Source organism: Populus nigra, chromosome 3 (assembly GCF_951802175.1).
Source record: "Populus nigra chromosome 3, ddPopNigr1.1, whole genome shotgun sequence".
Classification (NCBI taxonomy): Eukaryota; Viridiplantae; Streptophyta; class Magnoliopsida; order Malpighiales; family Salicaceae; genus Populus; species Populus nigra.
The window spans coordinates 4,245,399-4,271,075 of record NC_084854.1 but is presented as its reverse complement, the minus strand read 5'-3'; the positions used below and the strand labels follow the sequence as shown (position 1 = coordinate 4,271,075).

Sequence of the window (25,677 nt, the reverse complement as noted above, 5' to 3'; positions counted from 1 at the left end):
ACCTAAAATATACTAATTGTATGTTTAAAAGGAAAAAAAAAAACTATGTTTAAAAGGAAAAAAAAAAACTCTTTGCATATAAGATTCAGTTAGATGAACTGGGAATCAAGACATAGGCTGTGATTCAGATAGATCAAACTGGGAATCAGGACTCTGCATCTCATGAACCGCTGGAAAGAACAGGCTGTGATTTTAAGTTGGATTTTGATGTTTTGTTTTAAATATTACAGATCTACAAAATGTCTGTTGATTTTTGTTCATGCTCTGAGGAAATATGAAATTTGGATCGAAGAAAGGATCACCTAACTATGGTCCAGGCAATACACCAGTTTGTCTCAATGTTTATGACCTGACACCCATGAATGGCTACACCTATTGGGCAGGCCTCGGCATCTTTCACTCTGGTGTGGAAGGCCGAGGCTCCCAAGTGTTTTTTATTGAAATTAAGAACCCATGTAAAAAAATATGTTTTTTATTGAAATAAATACATTAAAAAGAAAAGAAAGAATTATGCTAGAATTTTTTAAATGGAGTTTAAATTATTTATATTCTAAAAGAGATTAAATAACTCAATAATATGAAATTATATATATTTATGCTAACTTCTTGATTATCTTTTGTTGAAATCAAACTAGTTATTATCTAAAACATATTTAAGGATTTGCCGTATTTGTGACGAGAAGAGCGCAATGCCAGCCATTCGCCAGACAGCTAACGTAGATAGAGTCAAAAGTCAAAGAAAACACAGCACTCCTATAGTCCTATTATTATTAAACTACGTTTCTTTTTTCTTATAAAAAAAAACACGCCCTTTTAAATTTGCTTCCTGAAAGCGCCTATTTAGAAGCCAAAAAAAAAAGAAAAGATACAGGACAGTAGAACGTTGGAGAAACCTCCCTGCCTCCTTCCTTAATCTTTCCTTCATAGGTGAACAGAACAGAACAGGGTTGTCGATACTTTTATGCGGTTTTGCTAAATTCACTAGCCTGTTCTCCTGTGACCCAAGAAAGAATCATTTACTGGTAGGTTTTCTCCAACAATTAATAAACAGAAGTGTAAAAACTGTGTTAATGTTGATTGATCTCAATTGGGTTTTGTTTATTTGGTCATTGGGTTAGCATTATAAAAGGGTTATGAGAATTCTGTACTGTTTGATTGAAAAGTTTTGATTTTGAGACAAGGGTTTGGATTTTTTGGTCTGGGATTGATTGGATTGTTGTTCTTGCTGGTTTGGCTGAGGTTATTGGATCTGGTTTTTTATTTTGGATTGGTAGTGTTTGATAGAAGTGGTTATCTTGGAATGATTGTTGGTGGGTTTGTGATAGATCCATGGGAGAATTGTCGTGATTGAAGGGATTTGATTACTTGGTCTGGTGTGACTAGTTTCTTTGTGTTTGTTGATGAATATTGTTATTTTTGAAGAGGAGGATCGGCTTGTGAACTTTCCCAATTCGCTTCTGGGTGTTCTCAGGCCCTTGGATTTACTTGTTGAACGAAAGGTCTTTTCTTTTTGTATCCCTAGAGATAGATGGGATAAGGAGTTTTTCAAGCTTCAGAGTGGATAATTACTATTATCACCATCATCCATCTAATTTTCAAAGGTTGTGATTGTATAATTTTGGTTTGGAAATTGGAATTTTGGGGAAATGAGTTCCTCGCAAGGGTCCACATTGTCTTCTAATGTCGCCGAGCTGGTTGATGGTTCATCTGCTCACAGGGACGTTTCTTTGCTTGATGATGTACCTGTTTATGTGAAGGAGCTCATTGCTGGTGGAACTGCTGGAGCATTTGCTAAGACTGTCATCGCACCACTTGAAAGAACTAAAATACTCTTACAGGTGCAGCACCTCTCCTTTTTATATGATTTTGTGGATTTCATGTGACTGATTATTTCTGCTACATGTAGTTAGATTTTGTTTGGATTAGCCATTATTAGGCTTTGCTGAAATTGAACTCTAGGTAGGAACTGTTTCTAATATGCAAGTTTCCCTGTACTTTTGCAAAAAACTAGCTTTTTTAACTATTAGTTAAAGAACAGAATTTTGAAATTTGAACCAGCGGGTTCCGGGAAGAACTTAAGATTCTTGATCTCTAGTTTATTAAAATGGGTTTTTGTCTAAAACTTGTGTTCCTAGAGTAAGCCTGAAAGAGGATTCTGCTATGCAAATTTGGTGCTGCATGGGGATTTTGCATTATTGTTGCATCCTGCGCTGATCAGTTGTTTCTTTTTCCTTATTGACTTGCTTTCAAATGTTCCAATCAATTTGCAATTTTTTTTTAACTTTCTTGCTTATTTTTGTAGACAAGAACTGAAGGGTTCCAATCTCTTGGAGTGTTTCAGTCATTGAAGAAACTATTAAAGCATGAGGGAATCCTTGGCTTTTATAAGTAAGTTGTAGTTTGTTTCTTCATTTACTTTTTATTTATACCAGTCAAGAATTTAACATAGTTTATGGTTATGCTTTATGCTTTCTTCTAGGGGGAATGGAGCCAGTGTTATTCGGATTGTTCCTTATGCGGCCTTGCATTTCATGACATATGAGCAATATCGTGTTTGGATCTTGAATAATTGCCCTGCCCTTGGTACAGGGCCTGTGATAGATCTATTAGCTGGTTCAGTGGCTGGAGGAACAGCTGTTTTATGCACTTACCCTTTAGACCTGGCTCGTACTAAGCTTGCTTATCAGGTAACTAGTTTGCAAGATTGTTATTGAAGCTTTTGTTTTTGAGTTTGATGGAAGCCCATGGATTTCATATTAAAGGGTAGTGAACAATGAAAGCATGTTCTAATTTGTTTATGAAACCTGGTTTTAATTCATTTTCATTATTTGGAAACTGTCTAAATTACGTTTCTACTCAAAGTAGTCTTATGCTGTCGAACACTTCAACTGTTCTATTTACCTGGTTTTCTAGAAGTAGATGGTTCAGCATGTAATCTTCTGTCCTTTTTCTAATGGTTCAACAGGTTGTGGACTCAAGAGGGGGTTTCAGGCGTGGCATGAAAAGTATATGTGCTCAGCCTGCTTATAACGGCATAAAAGAGGTACTTGCAAGTGTCTACAAGGAAGGGGGAATGCGTGCATTGTATCGAGGAATAGGTGCGTATATGCTTGTTTTATGGTGATTTGCTGTCTGATGCGGTGTGTAGGCATTGGTGTCTGAAGGTGATCAGTACTTGTGTTTCTTAGTATGTTATTGAGCATAAAAATTTGAAAAATACTACCTTTACATAGGAGCATTATCATGTCCATTATCAACTATAGTCGGATGGATTTAAATCGTTAATGGTGCCAGTGGTGATTAAATTCAAACTGTAATTAAATTTGAACAGGATTAACTGATCTCTCCAAACAACCAAATCTCCATATTTGATCAATTGATTAATTTAATCTGTCTTTTTTAAGTTATTTTAAGCAATGATACGATTTTTTTTTTATCATTAGTATCTCAATTTGTTTTTTATGGTTAAAATGAACGATACAAACAAAATGGAGATGGATAATTCTAAAAAATAAGGGAGACATAGAAAGTGCATTGCATGCAAAAGAGAAATGATATTGCAATTACCATTCTCAAAATAAGTAAATGACATGATCTTTGGTAATTGCAACTGCTAAAATCTTTTCTTAAACTGACAATTAGTTTCAAAATTCACCTCTATACAACGCTATTTTATCTCTTCTTTTTTGTTGAAGAAGCTGCTGCATCACCATTATCCTTGCTTACAAAACTCGCCATTTATGATGAATTCAAACTCGGATAATTTCATCTTTGGATACAAAAATAAGATTTTTCCTAAATCCCATCAGCCACTTGCGTCTTTCCACAAAACCAAAATTGGATTATTGAATATTTCTGGTCAAAACCCAAAACTACCACAAGTTATAGCTCAATTCAGCTTTGCCAGTATGCCTCTTTCAGCTTTCCCACCAGGCCCACAAACATGAGCTCAAAAGCATCGCAGTAAGATACCTTGAAGACAAGTCCAGAACAGTTGTAACATAGAAACATTAAAACCACTAGGAGATCACTTTTCATTGATTTTAACAGTGTGACTTGCATGCCACTGTTGATTCCACCCAGTTGCTTTTTCATGGCTAGTTAAAATGTCCAGCATATCTGGTTTTTGTTGTCCCGCGTCAATATCATGAACAATAGAATCCTATATGTTGACATGTAATTTTGACAACAATGCTTGGAGTAGTTTATAAGCTTTACTGTGATTTAACTTCTACTTTACACACACACATACACGATACTTGCCCTGTTCAGCTGGCCACAATGATGAAGTTTCTTTATTTGAGCAGGTCCAACCCTTATTGGAATCCTCCCTTATGCGGGTTTGAAGTTCTATGTTTATGAGGAACTTAAGAGACATGTCCCTGAAGAGCACCAGTCCATTGTGATGCGTCTTTCATGTGGAGCTATTGCAGGGTTATTTGGGCAGACAATTACATACCCATTAGATGTTGTTAGAAGACAGATGCAGGTATATCACAAAACATGTGCAATCCTCATTTAGCTGGCTATTCTAGACATGACTATTACTGTAGGATGTAGAAAATTATCATAGTACAGCTATACAGGGAGTGAACTTTAGTCTATAGGGCACTTGCTGTAACCCTGTTTACATGAACTCCGGTATGAGTGATTGCTGCTTCTGGAATGTATCCTAGATGATAGATTTTGTGGTTCCTGAATTGACCATGTGCTTGACCACTTGATCATCATATGCCTCTTCACAGTTCAATATTGGTAGGAAAAGCATGTCAAACTTGGTGTAACCTGTTTCAAATTTATAAAAAAAATGGCAGCTTTTTAGTTGAGATTTTTAGTGTCAGCATACGCAGTTTGAAACTTAAACAAGAATTTTGGGATGTTAGGTTTTAAAGTATTACTGGAATGTATTTTACAGGTTGAGAATTTACAACCTTTAAGTCAAGGTAATGCAAGATACAGGAACACATTTGAAGGGCTTTCTACTATAGTACGCAATCAAGGATGGAAACAGTTATTTGCTGGGCTGAGCATTAATTATATCAAGGTAATGCTTTTAATTCATGGAATATTACAACTGATATTAGACTCTTGTTATCCATGCATTTTCACTGACAATCAAAAATGTACTTCCATTGCACATGAACTTCCTTTCGCATTTAAATAAGATAGTATTTACTTATCATGATCTGCTTGGTTGTTGAGTTTTTTGATTAAATGGGAAGAAAATTGTTTTTAGGTGCTTTCAAGTGACAACCATTTTAATATAATTTGGAATGGAAGAGGCAATTTTGTTTGTGATCCGTTATTTGGGATGCATGTGATATTGAATATTAGGAGTAAAATAAATTGCCAAGTGTTTTTATCATGTTTTACACCTGAAGACTCTTACATAGATGCTTTGGATATTGATTGCAATTTATGTGTTGTGCTGACTACTTTGATTTTTAACTGGCTTTCATGTATTGCCTTAAAGCTCACCACTTACTCTTTAGTTATTATAGGCATGCTATTGGTAGTTTATTTATTTACATAGATGGTTTGTGAAATTTTGATCTGCCAAGGAACTACAAGAATATGATCTTCTGTCTTCTTGCAATGCATTGTGGAAAGTGAAATGCAAATCTTTGGTTAAAATTTTATTGGTTATTATGATTCATTAGAGAAAATGAGAGAATTTTGATTTTTCTCCTGGAGTAGGAAGTTTTTCCTCCTTTCTTCATTCCTTTTTTTTTTTTAAAAGGATCAACCTGATAGTTCTTTTCCTTTATGTTTTCCTAAAATTTCTAGCAAATCACAAAACCTAATGCACTGCTGATATCTGGAAAGTTTTTTCCCCTTTTCTGACTATATGAAATTTGCCTGTTCAAAACCACGTTTGTTCTTGAAAGCCTGCTACACCAACCTCTTTATGGTCGCATGACTTTGTAGATCATCGTGGAAATGCTGGGCCAACTATCATCATCAGAAATTTGACCAACTAGTCAGTAAAAAGGAAAAAAAAAAGCAGAAAGTGTGGAAGTATTTTCATCAGGCAAATGGCCTTTGCTATTACTAGGTTCATGAATGCTTTATAGAGGCCATGTACATTGCATTATTTAGTCCCACTATTGATATGCATGCATGGAGTGGGAAGTGTTTTGAAACTAATCTGAGTGGTTCCATGCTTTCAAAATGTTCACTAAGATTTTGTTTTTCATTACCTTGTGATTGCTCTTTAAGCTGGATTCACAGTGAGTTTGTAGTTAATAGCATCGTTTCGCTGCCTATTGCCAGATCGTTCCTTCTGTGGCAATTGGCTTCGCTGCATATGACACGATGAAGGTCTGGCTTCGGATTCCGCCTCGACAGAAATCTCAATCAATATCTCCTGGATAAATCTCCAGCTGACTAAGTTTCCATTACAACTATACAGTGCTCAACTAGTAATTTTTCATTGTTGTGAGACTTTAAGCAAGTTTGGATATTTGATGCACGGGTATAAGGTTTTCTATGCGTGATGCATTTGATTTTCAAGATGATTGTTGAGCCCAATTTGGACTGAATCATTACTGGAATCAAAATTAGGTGACACTGCTGTCTTTAAGTCTTTATAAAATGTGCTTGTTTTATGTTGCTGCAATATTAAAGTCAGCCACAGAGAATTATTAGAGTAGCTATTCTTGGTCTTATGTGGCAGGTTGTCACGTGTCCGTATAACCACTGGCTATGGGGGCCCATTGGCCATTTTCATCGAAATGGGTCTCGTTGACGGGCATTTCTTTCGTCTTGGAATAAAGACTTTGACTGGTGGCTCGTGATACGTTGTTGGCCCCAGTTCAAAAAAAATTATATATAAAAAATGTTTGGATAATGATAGAGCAAATCTAGTTTACAATCCAAGATGTGAAATAAGGGTAATCTTTTAAAATTGAAAGCAAAAATTTCCAAAATTTAAGGCCAAATAATAATGTGAAGGATAAAAGTAAAAAGATTAAAAAATCATTTATTAAATAAAGACCTAGAAAAAAAAAACCAAAGGTAAGTCAATACAAAAAACTTGAGCCGGCACATGTTAACTTGACTACCTTATATTAGGAATAACTCTGGCTAAGGAAAAGAAAGAGAAATTACAAAGTTTAAGGATTAATAATTTAATGTGAAATGATAAAATTAAAAAAATAATTTCATAAGAAAAAATTTGAAAAAAAAATTTAAATCAACTCAGGTTAACTTGATTAACCTGTAACCCGAGAAAGTTAACCTGTAACCCAAGATATGAGATAGAGATAACCCTAAAAAAAAAGCAAAACAAATCACGAAGCTCATGACTTAATAATTCAATGTTAAATGATGAAATTAAAAAATAATTATTTAAAAAAAACAAAAAAAACAAAAAAAACAAACTTAAACAAGGTTAATCTTTAAAATTAATAATCAGGATCATGAGATTAAAATTACCCTGTAAAAAATAAATAATAAAAAAAATAAGAGAATGGCAGCAAAATCTTCAAAATCGAAGGGACAACAAAATCATTTTACCGTAGAAAAAAAAATAAAAAAAATCCCCGTCAATCTGCCAGTGATCATTGGATCCTCTAGAAAGTACGTGCCTAACCCGTTATCTAGGCAACTGGTCTTTGCAGAGAATGGCAAAAAAGTAAATACAGTGTGCTCGTACACAGTGTAAATCACATAACTCTTTCGGGGCTTTTTCCATGATAATAATTTAGAATTTTCCATCTCCATTTTGTTTTAGTAGCCACCTTCCTTGATTGCCATATGAAAGCTGCCTGCCCGCTTGTGTTTTTCCGGTGGAAAACAACGAGTCCATTTCTCGACGCGTGGGATTTGATCGTGTTTTGACAGCACGATGCTGTACCAGTCAATTCAAAATGGTCCTTTGTGTATTCAATTCAACTGTACGTATGGTAGGGTTCTTATTGAATCGAAATGAACGTAAATGATAAGGTTTTGGATCGACGTCTTGTCCATAAAATTAATGTTTGATCTTTCCTCCATGTTAGAGGGGCCATTCAAGGATGACCTACCGGTTGCTGTCATTCATTCATGGATAATAAACAGCACAGAAGCAAGCGCGCAGCTGGTTCGTTGACTTGGAAAATACTTTGTTTTTTTATATCTGCCCTTTACCATTATTAACCACTGAATTTCTGCTTGAATATTAATTACGTGTTACGTACACAGAAACAAAATGGCTAAATTACGTTTAAACTTGGTTCAGAATCATATATTATACAATTTATTCATGATCACATGCAGATATCATAAAATTTAACTTGATGGGATGCCCAGAACATGCAGTCCAACGTTAACACTTAACCGGATATATATATATATATATATATATGTTCAAGAGATCAACAAGAAGCATTATCTTCTTCGCTTAACCATAGTTTCGAACAGGATTTGTTAGATTTTCCACACGATTAATTACTCAGAGCAGTCCGATAGTACTGTCTATGAACTAAAGCTGGTGAAAACGCCACGATACGTAGAGTGCAGTATTTCCTCATTTCATAGAAGAAAGTTTCATTGATAGGTCGATCCCTTCTTCTTCCTAAAATATTCCGAGATTCCAAATCACAGAGCAATCAAGTATTAAATACGCTGTGTGCTAAAAAGTAGTTTCATTTTAAAAAATAAATTCATAAAAAATTAATGAATTGTTTTTGTATATTTAACAGATCCCTATTATACGTATTTGAGATTTTGAACTGTGTATATATAATGAATGAAGGGAGATGAGGATGATGATCTCGATGTACGCATCCCTATCATTTACTATATATATATATATATATATATATATCTCAAAGCTCAAAGGCAGGCAAGTGGGCAAAAAGACAGTGAGTGCTGTCCCCATATATGATAAAGGGATGTGAACAGCTCCATTAATGGGATGTGAACACCGTGTCCTTCCATTTTCTTTTTGGCTCTTCGTTCTTGCCATGGAAAAAAAGAAGAAGGTATGCAGTGCATGGACACAGTTTTCTTGAGTATACCTTACGTGCCACCACATTTTTTTATAGAAATTTTCCACAAGAATGCAATGGGAAGCAAAGTCAACAACGACTCTAACTTTGAAGAGTTGAATTAGTTGAATTTTCCAAATCAAAATGAGATCACCAAAGAATATAGTTAATTACTTGTTAATTATCAACATCTATCCATCTATCTATCTATGTATAGCGTGTGAAAAGACACCCTAACCTCTATCATTTAATTTGCTCTTATCTTTTCATGCTAAAATATTAACTTTAATGTTGTTTTCAAATTAGCTTTCCCCTGTATATATATATATATAAAAGGTTTTAAAGTAATTTTTCTTTTTCCAAAAATAAAGAAAAAAAATCAAAATTATGTGTGTGCACATGAAAGTTATATATCAAGTGGTCGGAGTGTGTATATTGTTAGTTATAATGTAATTAACTATTAATTTGTAGGGCTCGTTTATTATTTAGAATCATTAATTTCTGAAGAAAAAAAAACCTACTTGATAAAGATATTAATCGTCTCAGTTTTTGAGAATCTGCCAAAGCATTGTAGAAAATTCCTCGAAATAAAATTCAACTCCCTGGTTGATCAAATATATTATATATTATATACCTATGTTTGAGTTAGGTATTCATAAGAAAATATATCTTGCTGTTGGGTTTTGAATCCTCTAATACCTTGACCAATTATATTTTAAATCTCACAATTATATATTCTTAAATTCAATACTATAAATTAAATAAGAGAAATAAAAAATAAGTTGAGATAAGATTCAATCAATCCAACAATTTGATTGCATTAGCAACATATATATTAGATTGGTGGCTAGTGCTTTGATGCGGGCTGCCTCAAATTTTTCTAACATAAAAAAAAAAAATTAGGTGATGCCAATGCTTTTACAAAAAAACAAGAAAGACATGAGACGTGGGTCATTCACTTGAATGAGTTTAATAAGATTGGTTAATTTAATAATATGATTAAAAAATATTGATAGTAAATAAAGTGAATAATAAAATTAGCAATAATTAACTATAAAAAATAATTTATCAATATTATACTCAGGAGGAGAAGAAAGAAAAGCTTATTGAAGACTTATCTTCTCTCCGCCGTGAACACCACCCTAATATATATAAAAAAGCTCATTGAAATGGTTCTAATACCGTTGTGAAATGTTGTACAGCTATATCAAAAAAGATCCCACGCGCCATCAAAGCAACGATCCAGAAAGTAAACCAAGCAAAATATCATGAAATGAACATATCATTTTTATGTTTAATTAATTTAATTTAATTCAAAAACAAAGTTTCTTAAACAAAAGGCTAAATTTAACAAAGTATGAAAATTAAAAAAACCTGAGATAACCCAAATCATTTTTTAAATTAGTAAAAAATCCTATAGAAATAAAATAAAAAAGAAACTACGAAGCTCAATTTCCAATCAAATAATTATTGAAGGATGAAACTGAAAAAACATGAGCTTAAAAAAAAACAAGTGAACCCAGGGAAATCTTCTAACCTGGGTTAATCTCCTAAACTTGCAACCTATGAAATCCTATACTCGGACTCAATCAATAAGCTCAATTCTTAATCAATTTAATGTTGAAGGATGGAATCGAAAAAAATACATCATTCTTAAATAATTTTCAAAGAAACAAAAATAGCAATAAAAAGAATGAGGATTGAATTTGATAGAAAAAAAATGAAGGAGGATGAAATCATAAAAACAAATTCATTTTTAAAATTATCTTAAATAAAACAAATTAAAATTAAAAGAATGAGGGCAAAATCTGATAGATAAAAACTAAACGAAGATGAAATTATAAAAAATTCAATTTTATAAATAATCTAAAATATAATAATAATAATAATAATAATAATAATAATAATAAAGAATATGAACCAAATATAAAAGAAAAAGGGCTAGTAGTGGAAATTGAGGAGAAAAAATAAAAGAAGAACAAAAAAAAATTATTGGTCTTAGATAAAGTTTCATTAGCCACACATGTCGTCAAGAGATAGAGAAGCCTCCGAGATGATTCTAATATTGCCTAGAAACAAAAACTGTCCCTAGATGCCAACTTAGTAATTTTTTCTTTTAAAAATATTTTAGTTATTTTACTATTAAAAAAACATAAAAAAATAACATATCATTTTTAATAGCGATACCTTTTACTTTTTTTAAAAGACATTTCACTATTTTCTATTTTAATCTACAATTTATATTCTATAGATATGATATTTATTGCTACAATGTTTTATCCACCCATCATAGTTTGTTTTAAATCATCTTCTCTTGCACAACCCATAAGAAGTTAACCACTAAATAAATGTATAGTTAAACTCAATTCAATTAGACATATAAAACATGCCTAGTCAATCTTCGGTCCTTCCCTAACCTTTCTCCATAACTTCCTTGAAAGTCCCTAGCACTAGGACGCCCCCACAAATTTCCATACGTGGGCTTGTAGGCAGCGGCAGAGGCAGCTTCACAAAAGGAAATTGCCTTACTTTTTTGAAATCCTTACTTTGACTAGAATATTTCTTTTATATTTTCTACACTGCTAGCTGGCCCTATATATGAGCTAGTAGTTGAGCTGCCAGATGCATATTTTACTCCAAGCTAGCTTGCGTAGCTATTCCTTCTTTGGAACCTCACAAACAAAGATCAAAGAAAGCACCGAGAGAGAGAGAGAGAGAGAGAGAGCTATTTTTCAGGCACTGTTGGTGAGCCATCTTGATTTACTCTCTTCTCTTACAGTTTTATGTGCATGTTGATGGGTTCTTGCAGTGGACTTGATTGCTAAAAACTTTGATTGTTTTCATGATTAAAGATCATATTTTCTGATTCTTACTTTATTTATGTGATTATCTTGTTAATATGGTTATGATTGCTTTCATGATGAACAGGCTTGGAGATTCTGATACCACGCATCAATTTTGTTAGTTCTTTAATGGGCCTTTCTTTTTCAATACTCTTATCTGCATGGTCTGCAATTCTGGGACACAAGTTTTTTGGCTCAAAGGATACTGTTGAAAATACTGTCGTAAGGTCCCTAAGCTTTGGAAGGAGAGATGGAGAAATGGGTCCAAGGACAAACAGCTTCAAGAGAGATGGTTCAGAAACCACTGGAAAGTTTGACGGGTCAGATAAAATGAGTATGGAGAGATCATTAAGCTTTGACAACTGGGACTCCAGTGAAACAAAGGCTAAACCATCTGATTCAACCAAAACTTCGAATTCTCTGAAGTTCAAAGCTAATGAAATAATCCACCTAACAAAGCCTACAATATCACTCCCTGAACCACCTGTGATCTTCTTTTCTCCAAGACCTATTAGCGAGCTTGACGCGGCTGCAACCAAAGTTCAAAAAGTCTACAAGAGTTATAGGACTAGGAGGAACCTTGCAGATTGTGCAGTTGTTGTTGAGGAACTCTGGTATGTCTTTCAATATCCTTAACTTCTTGACTCTCAAACCTATTTGTTTTGTGTTCTTTGTGATAATTTGTTGTAATATTCATTTGGTATTTCAATTGTTGTAGGTGGAAGGCCTTGGATTTTGCTACTTTGAAAAGGAGCTCCGTATCATTCTTCAGCATTGAGAAACATGAAACTGCCATGTCAAAGTGGGCTAGGGCCAAGACAAGGGTTGCGAAGGTACGGTACTTAATTGCTGGTTTCTTTCATACAAATGAATGAGTTGATTCATTAAAAGTTTCATAAAATAACATGTATTCTCTTTGTGTTTGCAGCTTGGGAAGGGTTTATCCAAGGATGAGAAGGCTCAAAAGTTAGCCCTACAACACTGGCTTGAAGCTGTAAGTCCACCATTTTATCTGTGGCTTTTATTGAATTCATTTGGTCTAACTAATTTATCACCTTGCTTAATAAAATATGCTCCCTTATGCTCTGCAGATCGATCCACGCCATCGATATGGACACAATTTACACTTCTATTATGATATTTGGTCTGACAGCATGAGCACACAACCTTTCTTCTACTGGTAAATAATTAAGACTCGTGCAAAACCAAAATCTTAGTATGATATGCAGTTGTACAAGCATTGCCTACCTTCATTTAGTCCTTTATAACCTTCAGTTTTAATGTCGTTATGGAATTGCAGGTTGGACATTGGTGATGGTAAAGAAGTAAACCTTGAGAAGTGCCCAAGGAGCAAGCTTCAACGCCAATGCATTCAATATCTTGGACCAGTAATGTCTCATGACTCTGCCAGTGTGCAATTCAATTCTAAATTCCCAGTCCCCTAAACCCCTTTTCTGCATACACATGTTTCTAATTTTCATGCATTTATTCAAGTTCTCAAATAGTTCTTGGTCCTTGCAGAAAGAAAGGGAAGCATTTGAGGTGATTGTAGAGGGTGGCAAGCTTGTGTACCGCCAAGCCGGAATTCTTATTAACACGACGGAGGATACGAAGTGGATTTTCGTGTTAAGCACATCAAGATCCTTGTATGTAGGGCAGAAGAATAAAGGCGTTTTCCAGCACTCGAGTTTCCTAGCTGGAGCAGCTACAACAGCAGCTGGAAGATTAGTAGCCCAAGATGGAGTTCTTCAGGCAATATGGCCCTATAGTGGTCATTATCTCCCTAACGAGGACAATTTCAAAGAGTTCATTAGTTTTCTCGAGGAGCATAACGTGGACTTAACAAATGTTAAGGTAATTAAAATCTTAAACACGAAAGACCTCCTAGTAATTGCCTTGGTATGACGACAACCATGTTTATGTGTTCATTTGTAGCTTATTAATAACTTTCACCATTTCTTTGCAGAAATGTTCAATAGATGATGACCATGATTCATTCAAAGTTGTTGCTGATAAGGAGATTAAGGAAGTCTTCACCACAATCACATCTACCGACACAAAAGCTAATGATGTTGATGGGCCTATTGATAATACGACAGCCAATACTCAACAAGACAGTATAGATGCCAATGCAGCCAAGTTGCAAGCACCAGTATTTGACCTGAGCAAGCGTTTGTCGTGCAAGTGGACTAGTGGATATGGTCCCCGAATTGGATGTGTGAGGGACTATCCAGCTGAATTACAATCTCGGGCACTTGAGCAGGTCAACTTGTCGCCTAGGACCACTCCTGGTGCAGGGAGTTGTGTTCCAATCCCTTCACCGCGGCCCAGCCCAAAGATTCGAGTCTCGCCAAGGCTCGCATACATGGGACTTCCTAGCCCGAGGGTATCCGTTAATTAGCTTCTGCTTGCTAAAGAGTTGTGAGATTTCACCAAATGGTGAAATGCCATGGTCCATGTTCATCATGTTTTCTGAATTTTGGAGGTTTAATTTGATCGGATGATCAGCTCTAGGCCTTAAAATATGTTCAAGAGGGCTTGAGGCTTAGACATGTAAGGCACTCCTCGTGACCTTACCATCAGTTTTTCTAGTGAGGGAACATTCAAGTGACAATTAACCCATCCTTCTTTGATCATCTATTTATTTCCTTTTTTCATCAAGTTGTAAAGATAATAAGCCAAATAAAGTTCTTTCTTTTAATCTCAAAGTTGTGCTATGTTGTGGTGTTATTAGTCTGTGCTATACAATGGAGAGGAATCGAGGGCCAGGGCTTCATGATGCAAGAGAAGAATATCTTAAGAGAAGAAGAATATCTTCTAATCTTCTCTTGCGGTCTGACATGGAGAGGGGGGAAGGTGGGTTGGTGGTTGTTGACAATCTGATGTATTTTTTGGTCTCCATTACTCAACAAGAAGAAAAATAACAAATTCAAATGTGCTAATCGAACTGAAGAAAAAGGCAGCAGGGGACTTTCGCAGAAATTCGGATGATCATATCCCATTCCCCATGCTCTTTGTTTGAACCATGCGCCTTGACTATTGACTCAGGGCCATCCCCGTCACATGAAAATTCTAAGACACGACCTTTCTGTGTTTTCCTTTTCCTTTACTTCTTTTTCCAAGGGCGGGGAATGTGGACCCGAAAGTTAATTCCTGGGCCTATGTACGCGTTGCCCTGCCTGTCCCAGAGACACAGGCGAGTGGTTATTAATGTCTTGTACAGGGAGGTTGGAGTAGTAAAATAATGACACCCCCGGTGATACTGTTTCCCTCACATTTTTTTTAATTTTTTAATTTACATTTTGACCCTTTTTTTTCCTTGATTATTGATTTTTTTTTTTAAATTTAGTTCTTATATGATTTTTGTTAAAGATTTGAAGTTGATAATTTATTTTAATTTATTTTTTATATGGTTATCATGGTATTATAAAAAATATTTTAGCATCGCGGTATGGTCTATTTTAAAAAAAAATTATTTAAATAAAAAATTATTTTGAAAAAAAAACTAGGTTATTAAACTTTATAGAGTAAATAACCCGGTTTGCGAGTTTGGCGAGGTAACCTTGGTTGTCCTGGTTCGGGGGTTTAGCGGGCTGCCTTTTTTATTTTTTTTCTAATTGAACTCGATTTTGCGATCGACTATTTTTTTTCTATGAGGTTATAATAGTTTTTAAAAAAGTCTCAATATTGGTTTGATACTTAATTTTACGATCATGAATTTTTGTTATCATATAGTTAAATAAACAATAGATTAGAGAGAGAAAAACAAGTTATTAATTTCAATAAAGTTCATTGGCTGGTTTGCGAGTTTGATGTGTTGACTCAGGTTACTCGATTCACAAGTTTACCCATCAAGTCTGATATGTATTTTTTTAAGTTTTTGGTCCTTTAACTTTTCTATTTTTTTTATTTCACTCTTTTTTAATATTTGATTGGTTGAGAAATGAATTTATGGTTTTTTTTTCTATAAGATTATCATGATCTTAATAACATCTTTTTTAGGGTTGGTGCTCGATTTTGCAAGCATATAATTTTATCATAATATGAAATAAAAATATTTTTTTAAAAAAAAAGGTTATTAAATCCATTGAAATCCATGACCTAGGTTGTAAAGTGACCAAGATCGATCTAATTTGTCATCGTCTCAATATTAAAAAAAAATTGTAATCTTAAAGTTTTTTAAAAGTTATGTCATGTTTTTATCGATCATCCAAGTTGTCTTTTGATCTATTAAATTAAATTATTCACTTTAGATTAGCTCCCACATGGTTTAATTTGAAACTCGAGAGCTAGGCAAAGAACTGGGTTGGCAGGTTTCAAGATCGAACCGCTTGATTGGATTCAATGATACTACCAAAAAAGTCTCCATGCTCTTAATATTTTTTCAAGCTTAGAAAAAAAATAATCTGATCCACAGCGGAGCACAAACAAATATATTGGTGTTAGATACTAAAGGCATAAAATGATATATAAATTAAGGTGTTCATACCTGTAGTTGGATCGAGTTTGGATTCATAATTGTATTCAACATAATTTCTAATATTTTACAAATTTAAAATCTATTCTATTTAATTTTTTTAGACCCATGCTAGTTGGATATATTAGGTTGAGCTGATTTTTTTATGGATATTACATATCCACAAGTTGAAGTTGAAGCCCATTAAAGACCTCTTCCTTAATATTATATCTTCAACTTTAAGTTGACACTAACAAGATCTATTATGTTAAGTTCATCAACAATTATGTGTGTGTGTATTTAAATATTAGAACGACCACCTTTTATTCTCATGTCACATTCCTAATATTACTAAACAACAATTTAACTAAATAACAAAATAAACGATTTCGATATAACATATACATTAATGATAAATCAAATGACAGTCAATTTGATTGATCAATTCTATTCAACAATTTATTTTCAATATTACTTATCGACATAACAAATCAACATATCAAATAATTTCACTTAATAATTTATTATGATAATTCTCATTGATATAATAAATCAACTCAATCAACTAATTCAATTTAACAATTTATTTTGATATTTTTCACCAACATAATAATTATTATAACAAATTAATGAATTTAATCGATGTAACACAACGACCAAATTTAATATTAGCAACACAATTAATTAATGAAGTCAATCGATTTAGACTAAAAATCAACATCGACAACAACCATCAATATAATAGGTCAACAAAATTTATTTTATTCATTCATACAATAATTTCCACCACCAAAAACATTAATTCATATCAAACATACGCATAACACCTCTCAAGCAACAAATCAATTTCCTCAAACTCTTCATTTTCCCTATTATGGCCTACACTAATCTCCTTTAATAACCCATGATATTTTCTTCAATTATCTACTATAAGACATTACTTGTAACACAATTTACTCAAATTGCAATAATTTATAACAATATAACATTTTCTCCAAATTTCTTTTCAAGAACCCTAACCAGAAAAATTCAATTTCATGCATAAAGTTAGAGTTTATTCCATAAAACTCACATCATTGGGTTTAAAACTTCTTACCAAGCATGGAAGTGAGCTTTGAATGTTAGCCTGTCGATTCTCTCTTTAGAATCTCTAAATTCTCCTCTCAATTCTTGTCTTAGTGATGTTAGCAACTTGATTCTTAAACTTGTCAAACTTTTCCCTTTGATTTATAATGAAACCCAACTAATTTTAAGAGAGAGAAATGAAGAAAGTTTTTAAATCCTCCCCTCTCTCTCTCTAGCAGAAGCTAGCCACCATTGAAAAGAAATGATGAAATTTTCTTTCCTTTTTATATTCCTAGTTTACCCCTCTCTTATATTCTGAACATCCTTTTATTTTTATTATTTTAAATCAGATCATGAAAAAATTTTAGTCGGGGTTTTATACCATATATTTCTTTATCATTTTCAATCATCCTCATGTGGTCAATTCCCAAAACTCACAATAAAAAGAGTAGAAATTAGCTTGACATTGTAGATCAAAGGTAATTTACTAATGAATGACAAATTAGAAACAAAAAGTACATCATAAAATGTTAACAATGATGTGAGTTTGATAGTTCTTATACTAGCAATAATCAAAAGTGACCATTTACAATTTTAACCTTTTTATTGCATGCACACAGACTTTATGATTAAGAACAATTTAGAGCAACCAATCATATGATTAGTTGCACCAAAATCAATTATCAAATTATGAGTAAAGTTAGGAATAACACCTAAAAATGCAATAGCAAAAAAGTTACTCTTCTACACCAAGGAATAAGATGAAGTTAAAGATACTCTTTTAGGTTGAAAAAATTTATACAGGTGATCTAATTTCTCGTTGGTAAAAGGGATTAGATTTAAGTTAATAAAAAGCTCATGAGTCTCTTCAGGAATGGCTTAGCAAGCATGACCGTCACATTTGGATTTTGGCTTTCAATTTTCTAGTTCATCATCGAGTTTCTGGCACATTTTCTTTGCATGCCACTTTTTTGAAAAGTTCGCACCATTGTTTCTTATGCTCAATATTGTTAGAATCAACACCTCTTGACATAAAAGTATAGCTCTCGGGTTCCAAGTTGAAACTAGGTTCGATGTTGCACAACATGATTTTTATCCTTAACTCCTCACATCTGACTTTAGAGAAAAAAAAAAACCCTTCTCGAATAGAGAACAATGGCTTCCTGTAAAAAATACAGCCTCGAACCTCATCCAAACTCCTGTTAAGGTTGGTTAAAAACATGTAAACCATGTCATTTTCTTTCTTTTCTTATGGCAACCGTGGTTGTTTGAATTCTCTTAAACATCATCCTTACACTGATCAAGTTCTTGTCATAACGTTCGATTGTAATAAGTAATAACATTATGATCATTTTACTTGAATTTTTAATGTCTAGTCTTCAAATCAAAGATTTGAGAATAATTCTCTAGGTCCAAATAAAGATCTTGAATGACCTTCTAGACATCTTTAGTAATGGGATGAAATAAGTAAGGTTTTCCAATGAAAGGTTCCATGTAATTGTGAGCCAACTAATAATAAGATTTTTTTTGGACTCCTATTTTTTTTAATATTATGATCACCAGCCGCAAGTTTTGATACTTTACCAGTCAAATGCCCCATTTTTCCTTTGTCATCAATAAATGATTTTACATATTGGGCCTACTTGAGATATTTATGCCCGTCAAGTTTTGTAATTGTGAGTCAAAAGGCCAAATTCCAAGAAGAATGATATTTGGGAGGAATAATGAGATTGGGCTAGAAATTATTTCAAGAGGGATGATTATAAGATAAATAGTAGAGGAAGACCACCAAATCAAGAAGATCATCGGTGAATCAAAAATTATACAACACATCTTTAGACTAGAAAATAGGAAACAAAAACTACTAGAATATGAAATAGGAATTCCTAATTTATTTGCAAATAAATAGGAATTCCTAATTTATTTCTTAGAAATCCAAAAAACATCCTTGGTAAAAATGCAAACAAATTACTTCAATTGTAAAAAAAATTTAAAAATCTAAGTATTAAAAAACAAATGGACAGAGATACAATCCTTAAATTTGTCTAAAAATTACTCATTGTTTGATTGGCGAGCAATATGATTTGTGGTACATAAAACCAATCCAAACTTTAGATCATTCTCATCCAGGTCAGGATTTAAAGGAGACTCAATTCTTTTGCCACCCATGTCTAATGGAGTAGATAACTTTTTGATAAAGGTAGGTGATATAATATACTTCGTTTATTGTATAAGGTCCAACACGGATGAAGTGGTTAAAATAATGGATTGTTACCTTATCCTAGTTGTTGGTCAGTGGCAAGAGTATTTTTGGACTTTAGCATTCTAAAAAATTGATAAAATAACACAATGTAAAAAATATTTAAAGAAATAAAATAGTTTAGAGAGTTGCAGATATTATATGCGACTCTTTCAAATTAGAAATAAAATAGTTTAGAGAGTTGCAGATATTATATGCGACTCTTTCAAATTATAAAATTTGAAAGACATATGATTTAACAAGGAGGGAGGAGAGGGAGAAAAGAAAAGAACGAAAGAAAGCAAAAGATACCGGAGGCATACCTAAACTCTGATAATGACACCATAGGTATCGTTGGAAAGATTTCGATTAGACGAATTCAATAACACTAAGGAAGGTCATTAACAGTGACCGAAGTGGCCCACATGAGTGACCCAAAAAGAAGTGAGCCCCGACACCTTTGGACCACTTGTGTGACCCACTTCGTTCACCATTTATGACATTGTTTTATGTTGCTGGACTCGTCTCATAGAGATCTTTTCAACAATACTAATGATGTCATCATCGAAGCTTCGATGTGCCTTCAAGGCTTCTTTCTTTTACTTTTTTCTCTCTCCTCTCTCTCCACAAATTACAAGAAGGAGAGATGAGAGAGAGAAAGCAAAAAAGCAAAAAAATAATAATCCTAGAAGCACACCGAAACTCTAATGATGACATCACCAATACTGTTTGGAAGATCTTGATAAGACGAGTCCAACGACACAAAAAAAGGTCATAAACGATGAACGAAGTGGACCACACGAGTCATCTAAGGGTGTCGAGGCTTATATGGCCCACTCTAGTTATTGTTGATGACCTTCCTTGATGTTGTTGGATTTATCTTGTTGATATCTTTTCAATGGTACTCGTGGTATCATAATCAGAGTTTTGATGTGCTTCTAGGTTTTTATTTTCTTTCTTTCCTTTTTTTTCCTCTCTCATCTCTTCTTATTAAATTATGTGTCTTTTAAATTTTGCAATTTAAAAAAGTCAACTCGTGAATTGTAACTATCATATCCGACTTTCTAAATTATACTTCTTCCTTATATATTTTTTGTATTTTGTTATTTATCATAATTGTTTTTTCTCACTACGCTAGAAACCAAAAAAAACTCCTGGTGGCAAGAAGTGCTAGTATACAACTATACACCATAGAGAACCACAATGGAAATTAAAAAATCTTACTGCAGCACTTCCTGAAGAGTGAAGAGTAACCTCGGTGCCAATGCCTGACAAACTAGCAGGAAACGTGGTTGTAATTAACAAGGAAAAGACTTCGTTAGCTCATTTATTGCAGTGAGCTGTATTCTCTAGATGCTTGCAAATTAACCTGCAGCTTAAAGCAACTAGAGAAAAGTCAACTTTGAAACTAGTGAGGAATCATCTCACGCATGGTGAGGAGTTTACCAAGGCAAACTTCCCTGCTCGCAGGTCTAGTTCCTCTCTAGCTGGTTGGATTTCAGACTAGTGAAGTTCCCATTGATTACTATTGAGAGCTGAGATGAGTCAGTCCAAGACAATTCAATTGACAAATGAGACGAGAAGGGTCATTTTGATTGATCGTTTAAGTTATTGATGGTGCTAGCAGCACCTCTAATGTTCTTAATTTATACAAAGAATGCATCAGATGCTAACTGCAATAATAAATTTTCGGTGTTTTATAGAGGGCACGTCAAAGAATGTATTGCTTTAAAGAGCAACAGGGAAAGTTCTTTATCATGTGTGTGTGTGTGTGTGTCTAATCAGACATTATAGCTAGCAAAACCCTAAATTATAATATTGTAACTATCTTTATACTTCACAGCTCATACAGAAAAGAGATGCATTGCTATAATGAACCAGCATAGGATGCTCTGTTTAAATTTTGAACACATTCCCGAGCTTAGGAGTTAAAGACATGTGCCCGAAATAAAAAATTCTGCAAAAAGTTAACCAATATGCCGATTCCCACTGAACAAGATTTGAAAAACATGTATTTGGTTGGCTTTTGGGACAAATCCAAAATTAAAAATTCAAAATCCATCTTTGGCACTTTGCAAGCAAGGATTGGTAATCTGGACATGCCATTGGTTTCCATTTACTGACATTGTGTTACTGATCAGCTAGGCAGTCATTGGCTTTCAACTTTTTCACTCCCACCACTGAAACTAAATATTGTTTGTTTACAAAACACCAGATCTTCGTTACACTGACTAGAGAAGATTTATTGTCGGCATGCCTTTGTAGTAACCAAAGGGTTGGTGCCTTTCCATGTTTTTTTTTTACCAAAAGTAGGTACCTCCGTCTGTAATATTATAGTACTATCCAAAGGACCAAACAATCTCCTCCTTAGAATTCGAGCGGGACGAGTCGTTGATTGTCTCTTGCTTGTTTGAATTTCAAATATCAAACGGGCACATTGGACAATGTAAGCAGAGACAAAAAGAAGAAAGGAAAAAACCCACTAACCCACCATCAGAACCCACGTCTCAAGTCTTGCCCAGTTTGCATCTCCCTCTCTCTTGCTTTCTTTAGCTAGCTATTTTTCAAGCTCGGTTTCTTCAGAAATTTCTACCTTTTTAGGCTCTTTCTAATACTACATCAAGCTACATTGTTGCAACATTTTTTTTTTAAAAAAAGTTTGCATCTTTCAAGTTTTAAGAGGTTTAAACACCATATCTGGTTACGTGCTTGCTCTGCTTGAGCAAGAAGTTTTTAGTGATGGGTGCATCAGGAAAATGGGTGAAATCCATTATAGGTCTAAAAAAGTCCGATAAAGATCAAGACCAATATGTAAGCTAAAACACTATCAACCAAAAAGACCCGACCATTATGTTCTTTACTGTAGTGATAGTAATGCTAGTGATATGTGTTGTTTCTGTAGGAGAAGGTGAGTGGAAAGAGCAAGAAATGGAAGCTATGGAGGAGTTCATCAGGAGATTTGGGGTCTTCATGGAAGGGTTTCAAAGGGAACCACAGAGCAGCATCAGAGGCGTCGGGTTCTTCACCACTGGCTGATCCATTTACTGCTGCAATGGCTACTGTGGTTAGAGCTCCTCCTAAGGATTTCAGGGTTGTCAGGCAAGAATGGGCTGCTATCAGGATTCAAACTGCTTTTCGTGGATTCTTGGTAAATGGTTTTTTATTTTATTTTTGTGTTCTTGGATCTTTTTTAACTGTTTGATTGCTGAGAAAATGGAATAGGAGGGAAAGAAAGTTCAATGTTTTGAAATTTTATGATTTGGGTTTTGATTCAATGTTTTGAAATTTTATGATTTGGGTTTTGATTGCTGAGAAAATGGAATAGGTGGGAAAGAAAGTTCAATGTTTTGAAATTTTATGATTTGGGTTTTGCATTTACTGTTTGTTGGAAAAATAGGAACTTTCCCCATTCTTTCAACTAGAAAAAAATGGAAAAACTTCCTTCAATCTTTGCAATTGGAAAAATTGAAGACACTACACATCTCAGATAATTTCACCCAAATGCTGTGTTGAAATATTACATGGAAAGCGCAAGATCTGTTGATGATCACTGGCTCTATTTGCAACATCACTGAATCCTATGTTAGCAAATGAAACTCTAATCAAACAAAGGAAACAGGTAGTCATATAAGAGACAACTTTCTAAATTTCAAAGCAAAAACTTTGAATAGAATAGTTGGCAAATCTATTTACATTTTTGGTTGAATTGAACTATAAAGTAACTGGTGTAGGCAAGAAGGGCTCTGAGGGCCCTGAAAGGAGTGGTGAGACTCCAAGCTCTAGTTCGAGGTCGACAAGTGAGGAAGCAGGCTGCAGTGACACTTAAGTGCATGCAAGCTCTTGTTCGTGTTCAAGCTCATGTTAGGGCTCGTCGTGTGCGAATGTCCTTAGAAGGGCAGGCAGTGCAGAATATGCTGAATGAGCGACGTAGCAAGGCTGACCTCTTGAAACATGCTGAGGTATGATGAAAACCACTAAATATACACATGTTAATGACCATTTTGGTAGTCCTAAGCACTAGCTATGCTGATTTAAACTCTTTTGCAATGCACTAAGGCTCTTGATTTAATTTCAGGAAGGGTGGTGTGATAGAAAGGGGACATTAGAAGACGTGAAGTCAAAACTGCAAATGAGGCAAGAAGGAGCCTTCAAGAGAGAAAGAGCTATTGCTTACTCCCTTGCTCAAAAAGTATGCCACCATCATATGTTGTGCTACCTTTCTCTTTCATATAAGCTAAGTATCTTCACTAACTTCTTTATTTTTTCAGCAATGGAGATCAAACCCCAGCTCAAACACTCGACCCAATAACTCGGTATATTCTTTCAAGAATGAGGAGTTTGATAAGAATAGCTGGGGATGGAGTTGGCTTGAACGTTGGATGGCAGCAAAGCCATGGGAGACTAGATTGATGGAACAATCCCATACTGATCCCTCAGTGACTCCACCACCCAAGTCCTGTGTAGATGCAAGCACACATTCGAAATCCTTTGAACAAAGTTCAGTGAAAGTGAGAAAGAACAATGTAACCACTAGAATTTCGGCGAGACCTCCAATCGGGCATGTTACTCGCTCATCTTCAAGTCCAAGTTCTGAAGTCCGCTTTGATGAGAGCTCAGCTTCTTCATCAATTTGTACTTCTACAACACCAATATCCGGAAACACTGGCTTGGCCTCAGATAAAACAGAGGAGAGTGGTAACAGCAGGCCAAACTACATGAACCTGACCGAGTCAACCAAGGCAAAGCAAAACACATCCAGTCATTTATTTCATAGGATTCAAAGGCAGTCCATGGATGAGTTTCAGTTTCTCAAAAAGTCAGGGGCGTTCTCAAATGGAGATTCAAAAAGCAGTGCTGGTTCTGATCCTTCAGTTAATTTATCCAAGCCACTTTGCTTGCCGACAAGATTTGATAAGAACTCGATGAAACAAATAAGAGGAACGGATTACTTGTATGCCTAGATGGATTGATTTATGTTTGTTAAGAGGTTTCAACGACTTGTTGTTCTCCATTGTTGAGATGTGTACTAATTTAGGAGCATTTCTGCAATCATTACTAAGCTGTAGCTAAGACAGCTTGATGAGTATGCTAGTGTTTTGAGGGCTATCCATTCTGTAAAATAGTTCATTTATGGCTGTGTATGTGATATCCACCAGTAGCTTCCTACTATCATACCACCAAAATTGTGACAGATTAATGGATATCTGCAGGACCTGGATTGTTCTAGGGCATTTGTGCCATCACCCTCGATTATTGTGAAATCACATCGATATTGTGGTGTGTTTTTTCTCCTTTCAAAAAGTGGGTGTCTAGTGAGATTTGGCTGGGAACCAATCCTCTTCCTTCCAAGTCATGACCACAGATCGTTGCTACTTTTTTCAGTTTGCTTTGGATGAAATTTAGTTGCTGAAAGCATGCTCTCTCCATAATAGTACTCTTGTCAAAACATGTATTATATTTATATTAGACTGGTAAGAAAAAAAAAATAGTTTATCTTTGTAAAAGCATGCTCAAGTTAATAAATGTTTAAAATTACAAGCATAACTTCATTTTTAATATAAATATGATAAAAAAAAATTATAGCATACATGCTAAACATATAATTAAATTTAAAATTAATATTAATTCAAAGTTTTAACATGTATACTTGTAATAAAAAATATCTATGTTTAAATTAAAACAAATAAAGATATTTATCTCTTAAAGCACTTTAAAGCAGTGGAATTTGTGTTGTTATCGATAATGAATTATTTATCTTTAAAGCTTTATTGTTTTTCACTTTTGCAACTAAAATGTTTACAATATGCTTTCCAAAATTTAAGTAATATCTTTTCGGTTTAGATGCATTTTTAAACAAAACCTTTGAATTAAAAAACTCTCAAATATCTTTCAATAAAATATGAATCTAAACCCGAAATTTTTGAGAAAAACTATAACATTAAAAAAAATAAAAACACTAAAATAAAATAAAAAAGAGTGTGAAGATATCTAAAACAAGTCAAGTTTGAAACTCTATATCTATTTTTTATATAGTAAATTTTAAAAGTTAAAATATTAAAACATTATAAGAATTAACTTTCATCATTATCAATATTAAATTAG

The 25,677-nt window shown here is 34.0% G+C and overlaps 3 protein-coding genes and 1 long non-coding RNA gene across 4 annotated transcripts; 3 read left to right on the top strand and 1 right to left on the bottom strand.

Annotated features, from left to right (window-relative positions):
- The first annotated feature begins 807 nt into the window (after positions 1-807).
- LOC133689911 (mitochondrial carrier protein CoAc1) lies at positions 808-6,608 on the top strand. Its single transcript, XM_062110014.1, has 7 exons — positions 808-1,838; positions 2,303-2,388; positions 2,480-2,687; positions 2,966-3,098; positions 4,308-4,489; positions 4,916-5,044; positions 6,274-6,608. Exons 1-7 carry the CDS (start codon positions 1,647-1,649, stop codon positions 6,373-6,375), a joined length of 1,032 nt encoding a protein of 343 aa, XP_061965998.1. The 5' UTR covers positions 808-1,646; the 3' UTR covers positions 6,376-6,608.
- On the bottom strand, positions 4,493-6,338 carry LOC133689913 (uncharacterized). The gene is made up of 2 exons (XR_009841362.1): positions 6,201-6,338; positions 4,493-4,785 (listed from the first exon to the last, which is right to left on the bottom strand). It is a non-coding gene; the product is annotated as an uncharacterized LOC133689913 (long non-coding RNA).
- A 4,876-nt stretch (positions 6,609-11,484) lies between the features above and the next one.
- LOC133689791 (IQ domain-containing protein IQM1-like) lies at positions 11,485-14,523 on the top strand. Its single transcript, XM_062109834.1, has 8 exons — positions 11,485-11,717; positions 11,901-12,429; positions 12,534-12,648; positions 12,744-12,809; positions 12,907-12,995; positions 13,116-13,203; positions 13,337-13,669; positions 13,782-14,523. The coding sequence occupies exons 2-8, from the start codon at positions 11,945-11,947 to the stop codon at positions 14,214-14,216; spliced, it is 1,611 nt and encodes a 536-aa protein (XP_061965818.1). The 5' UTR covers positions 11,485-11,717; positions 11,901-11,944; the 3' UTR covers positions 14,217-14,523.
- A 7,198-nt stretch (positions 14,524-21,721) lies between these two features.
- On the top strand, positions 21,722-24,818 carry LOC133688754 (protein IQ-DOMAIN 6). Its single transcript, XM_062108358.1, has 5 exons — positions 21,722-22,386; positions 22,478-22,723; positions 23,307-23,534; positions 23,651-23,764; positions 23,844-24,818. Exons 1-5 carry the CDS (start codon positions 22,315-22,317, stop codon positions 24,534-24,536), a joined length of 1,353 nt encoding a protein of 450 aa, XP_061964342.1. The 5' UTR covers positions 21,722-22,314; the 3' UTR covers positions 24,537-24,818.
- Positions 24,819-25,677: the final 859 nt, after the last annotated feature.

What these genes read in the sequence shown, in the direction of transcription:
- LOC133689911 (XM_062110014.1), top strand. Translation starts at nt 1,647, where the DNA reads ATGAGTTCCTCGCAAGGGTCCACATTGTCTTCTAATGTCGCCGAGCTG. An exon ending in GTACTAAGCTTGCTTATCAG is followed by an intron (nt 2,688 to 2,965) that starts GTAACTAGTTTG and finishes ATGGTTCAACAG; the next exon opens with GTTGTGGACTCAAGAGGGGG. An exon ending in TGAGCATTAATTATATCAAG is followed by an intron (nt 5,045 to 6,273) that starts GTAATGCTTTTA and finishes GCCTATTGCCAG; the next exon opens with ATCGTTCCTTCTGTGGCAAT.
- LOC133689791 (XM_062109834.1), top strand. Translation starts at nt 11,945, where the DNA reads ATGGGCCTTTCTTTTTCAATACTCTTATCTGCATGGTCTGCAATTCTG. An exon ending in CCAAGACAAGGGTTGCGAAG is followed by an intron (nt 12,649 to 12,743) that starts GTACGGTACTTA and finishes TTGTGTTTGCAG; the next exon opens with CTTGGGAAGGGTTTATCCAA. An exon ending in GCATTCAATATCTTGGACCA is followed by an intron (nt 13,204 to 13,336) that starts GTAATGTCTCAT and finishes TGGTCCTTGCAG; the next exon opens with AAAGAAAGGGAAGCATTTGA.
- LOC133688754 (XM_062108358.1), top strand. Translation starts at nt 22,315, where the DNA reads ATGGGTGCATCAGGAAAATGGGTGAAATCCATTATAGGTCTAAAAAAG. An exon ending in ACCTCTTGAAACATGCTGAG is followed by an intron (nt 23,535 to 23,650) that starts GTATGATGAAAA and finishes ATTTAATTTCAG; the next exon opens with GAAGGGTGGTGTGATAGAAA. An exon ending in CTTACTCCCTTGCTCAAAAA is followed by an intron (nt 23,765 to 23,843) that starts GTATGCCACCAT and finishes TTATTTTTTCAG; the next exon opens with CAATGGAGATCAAACCCCAG.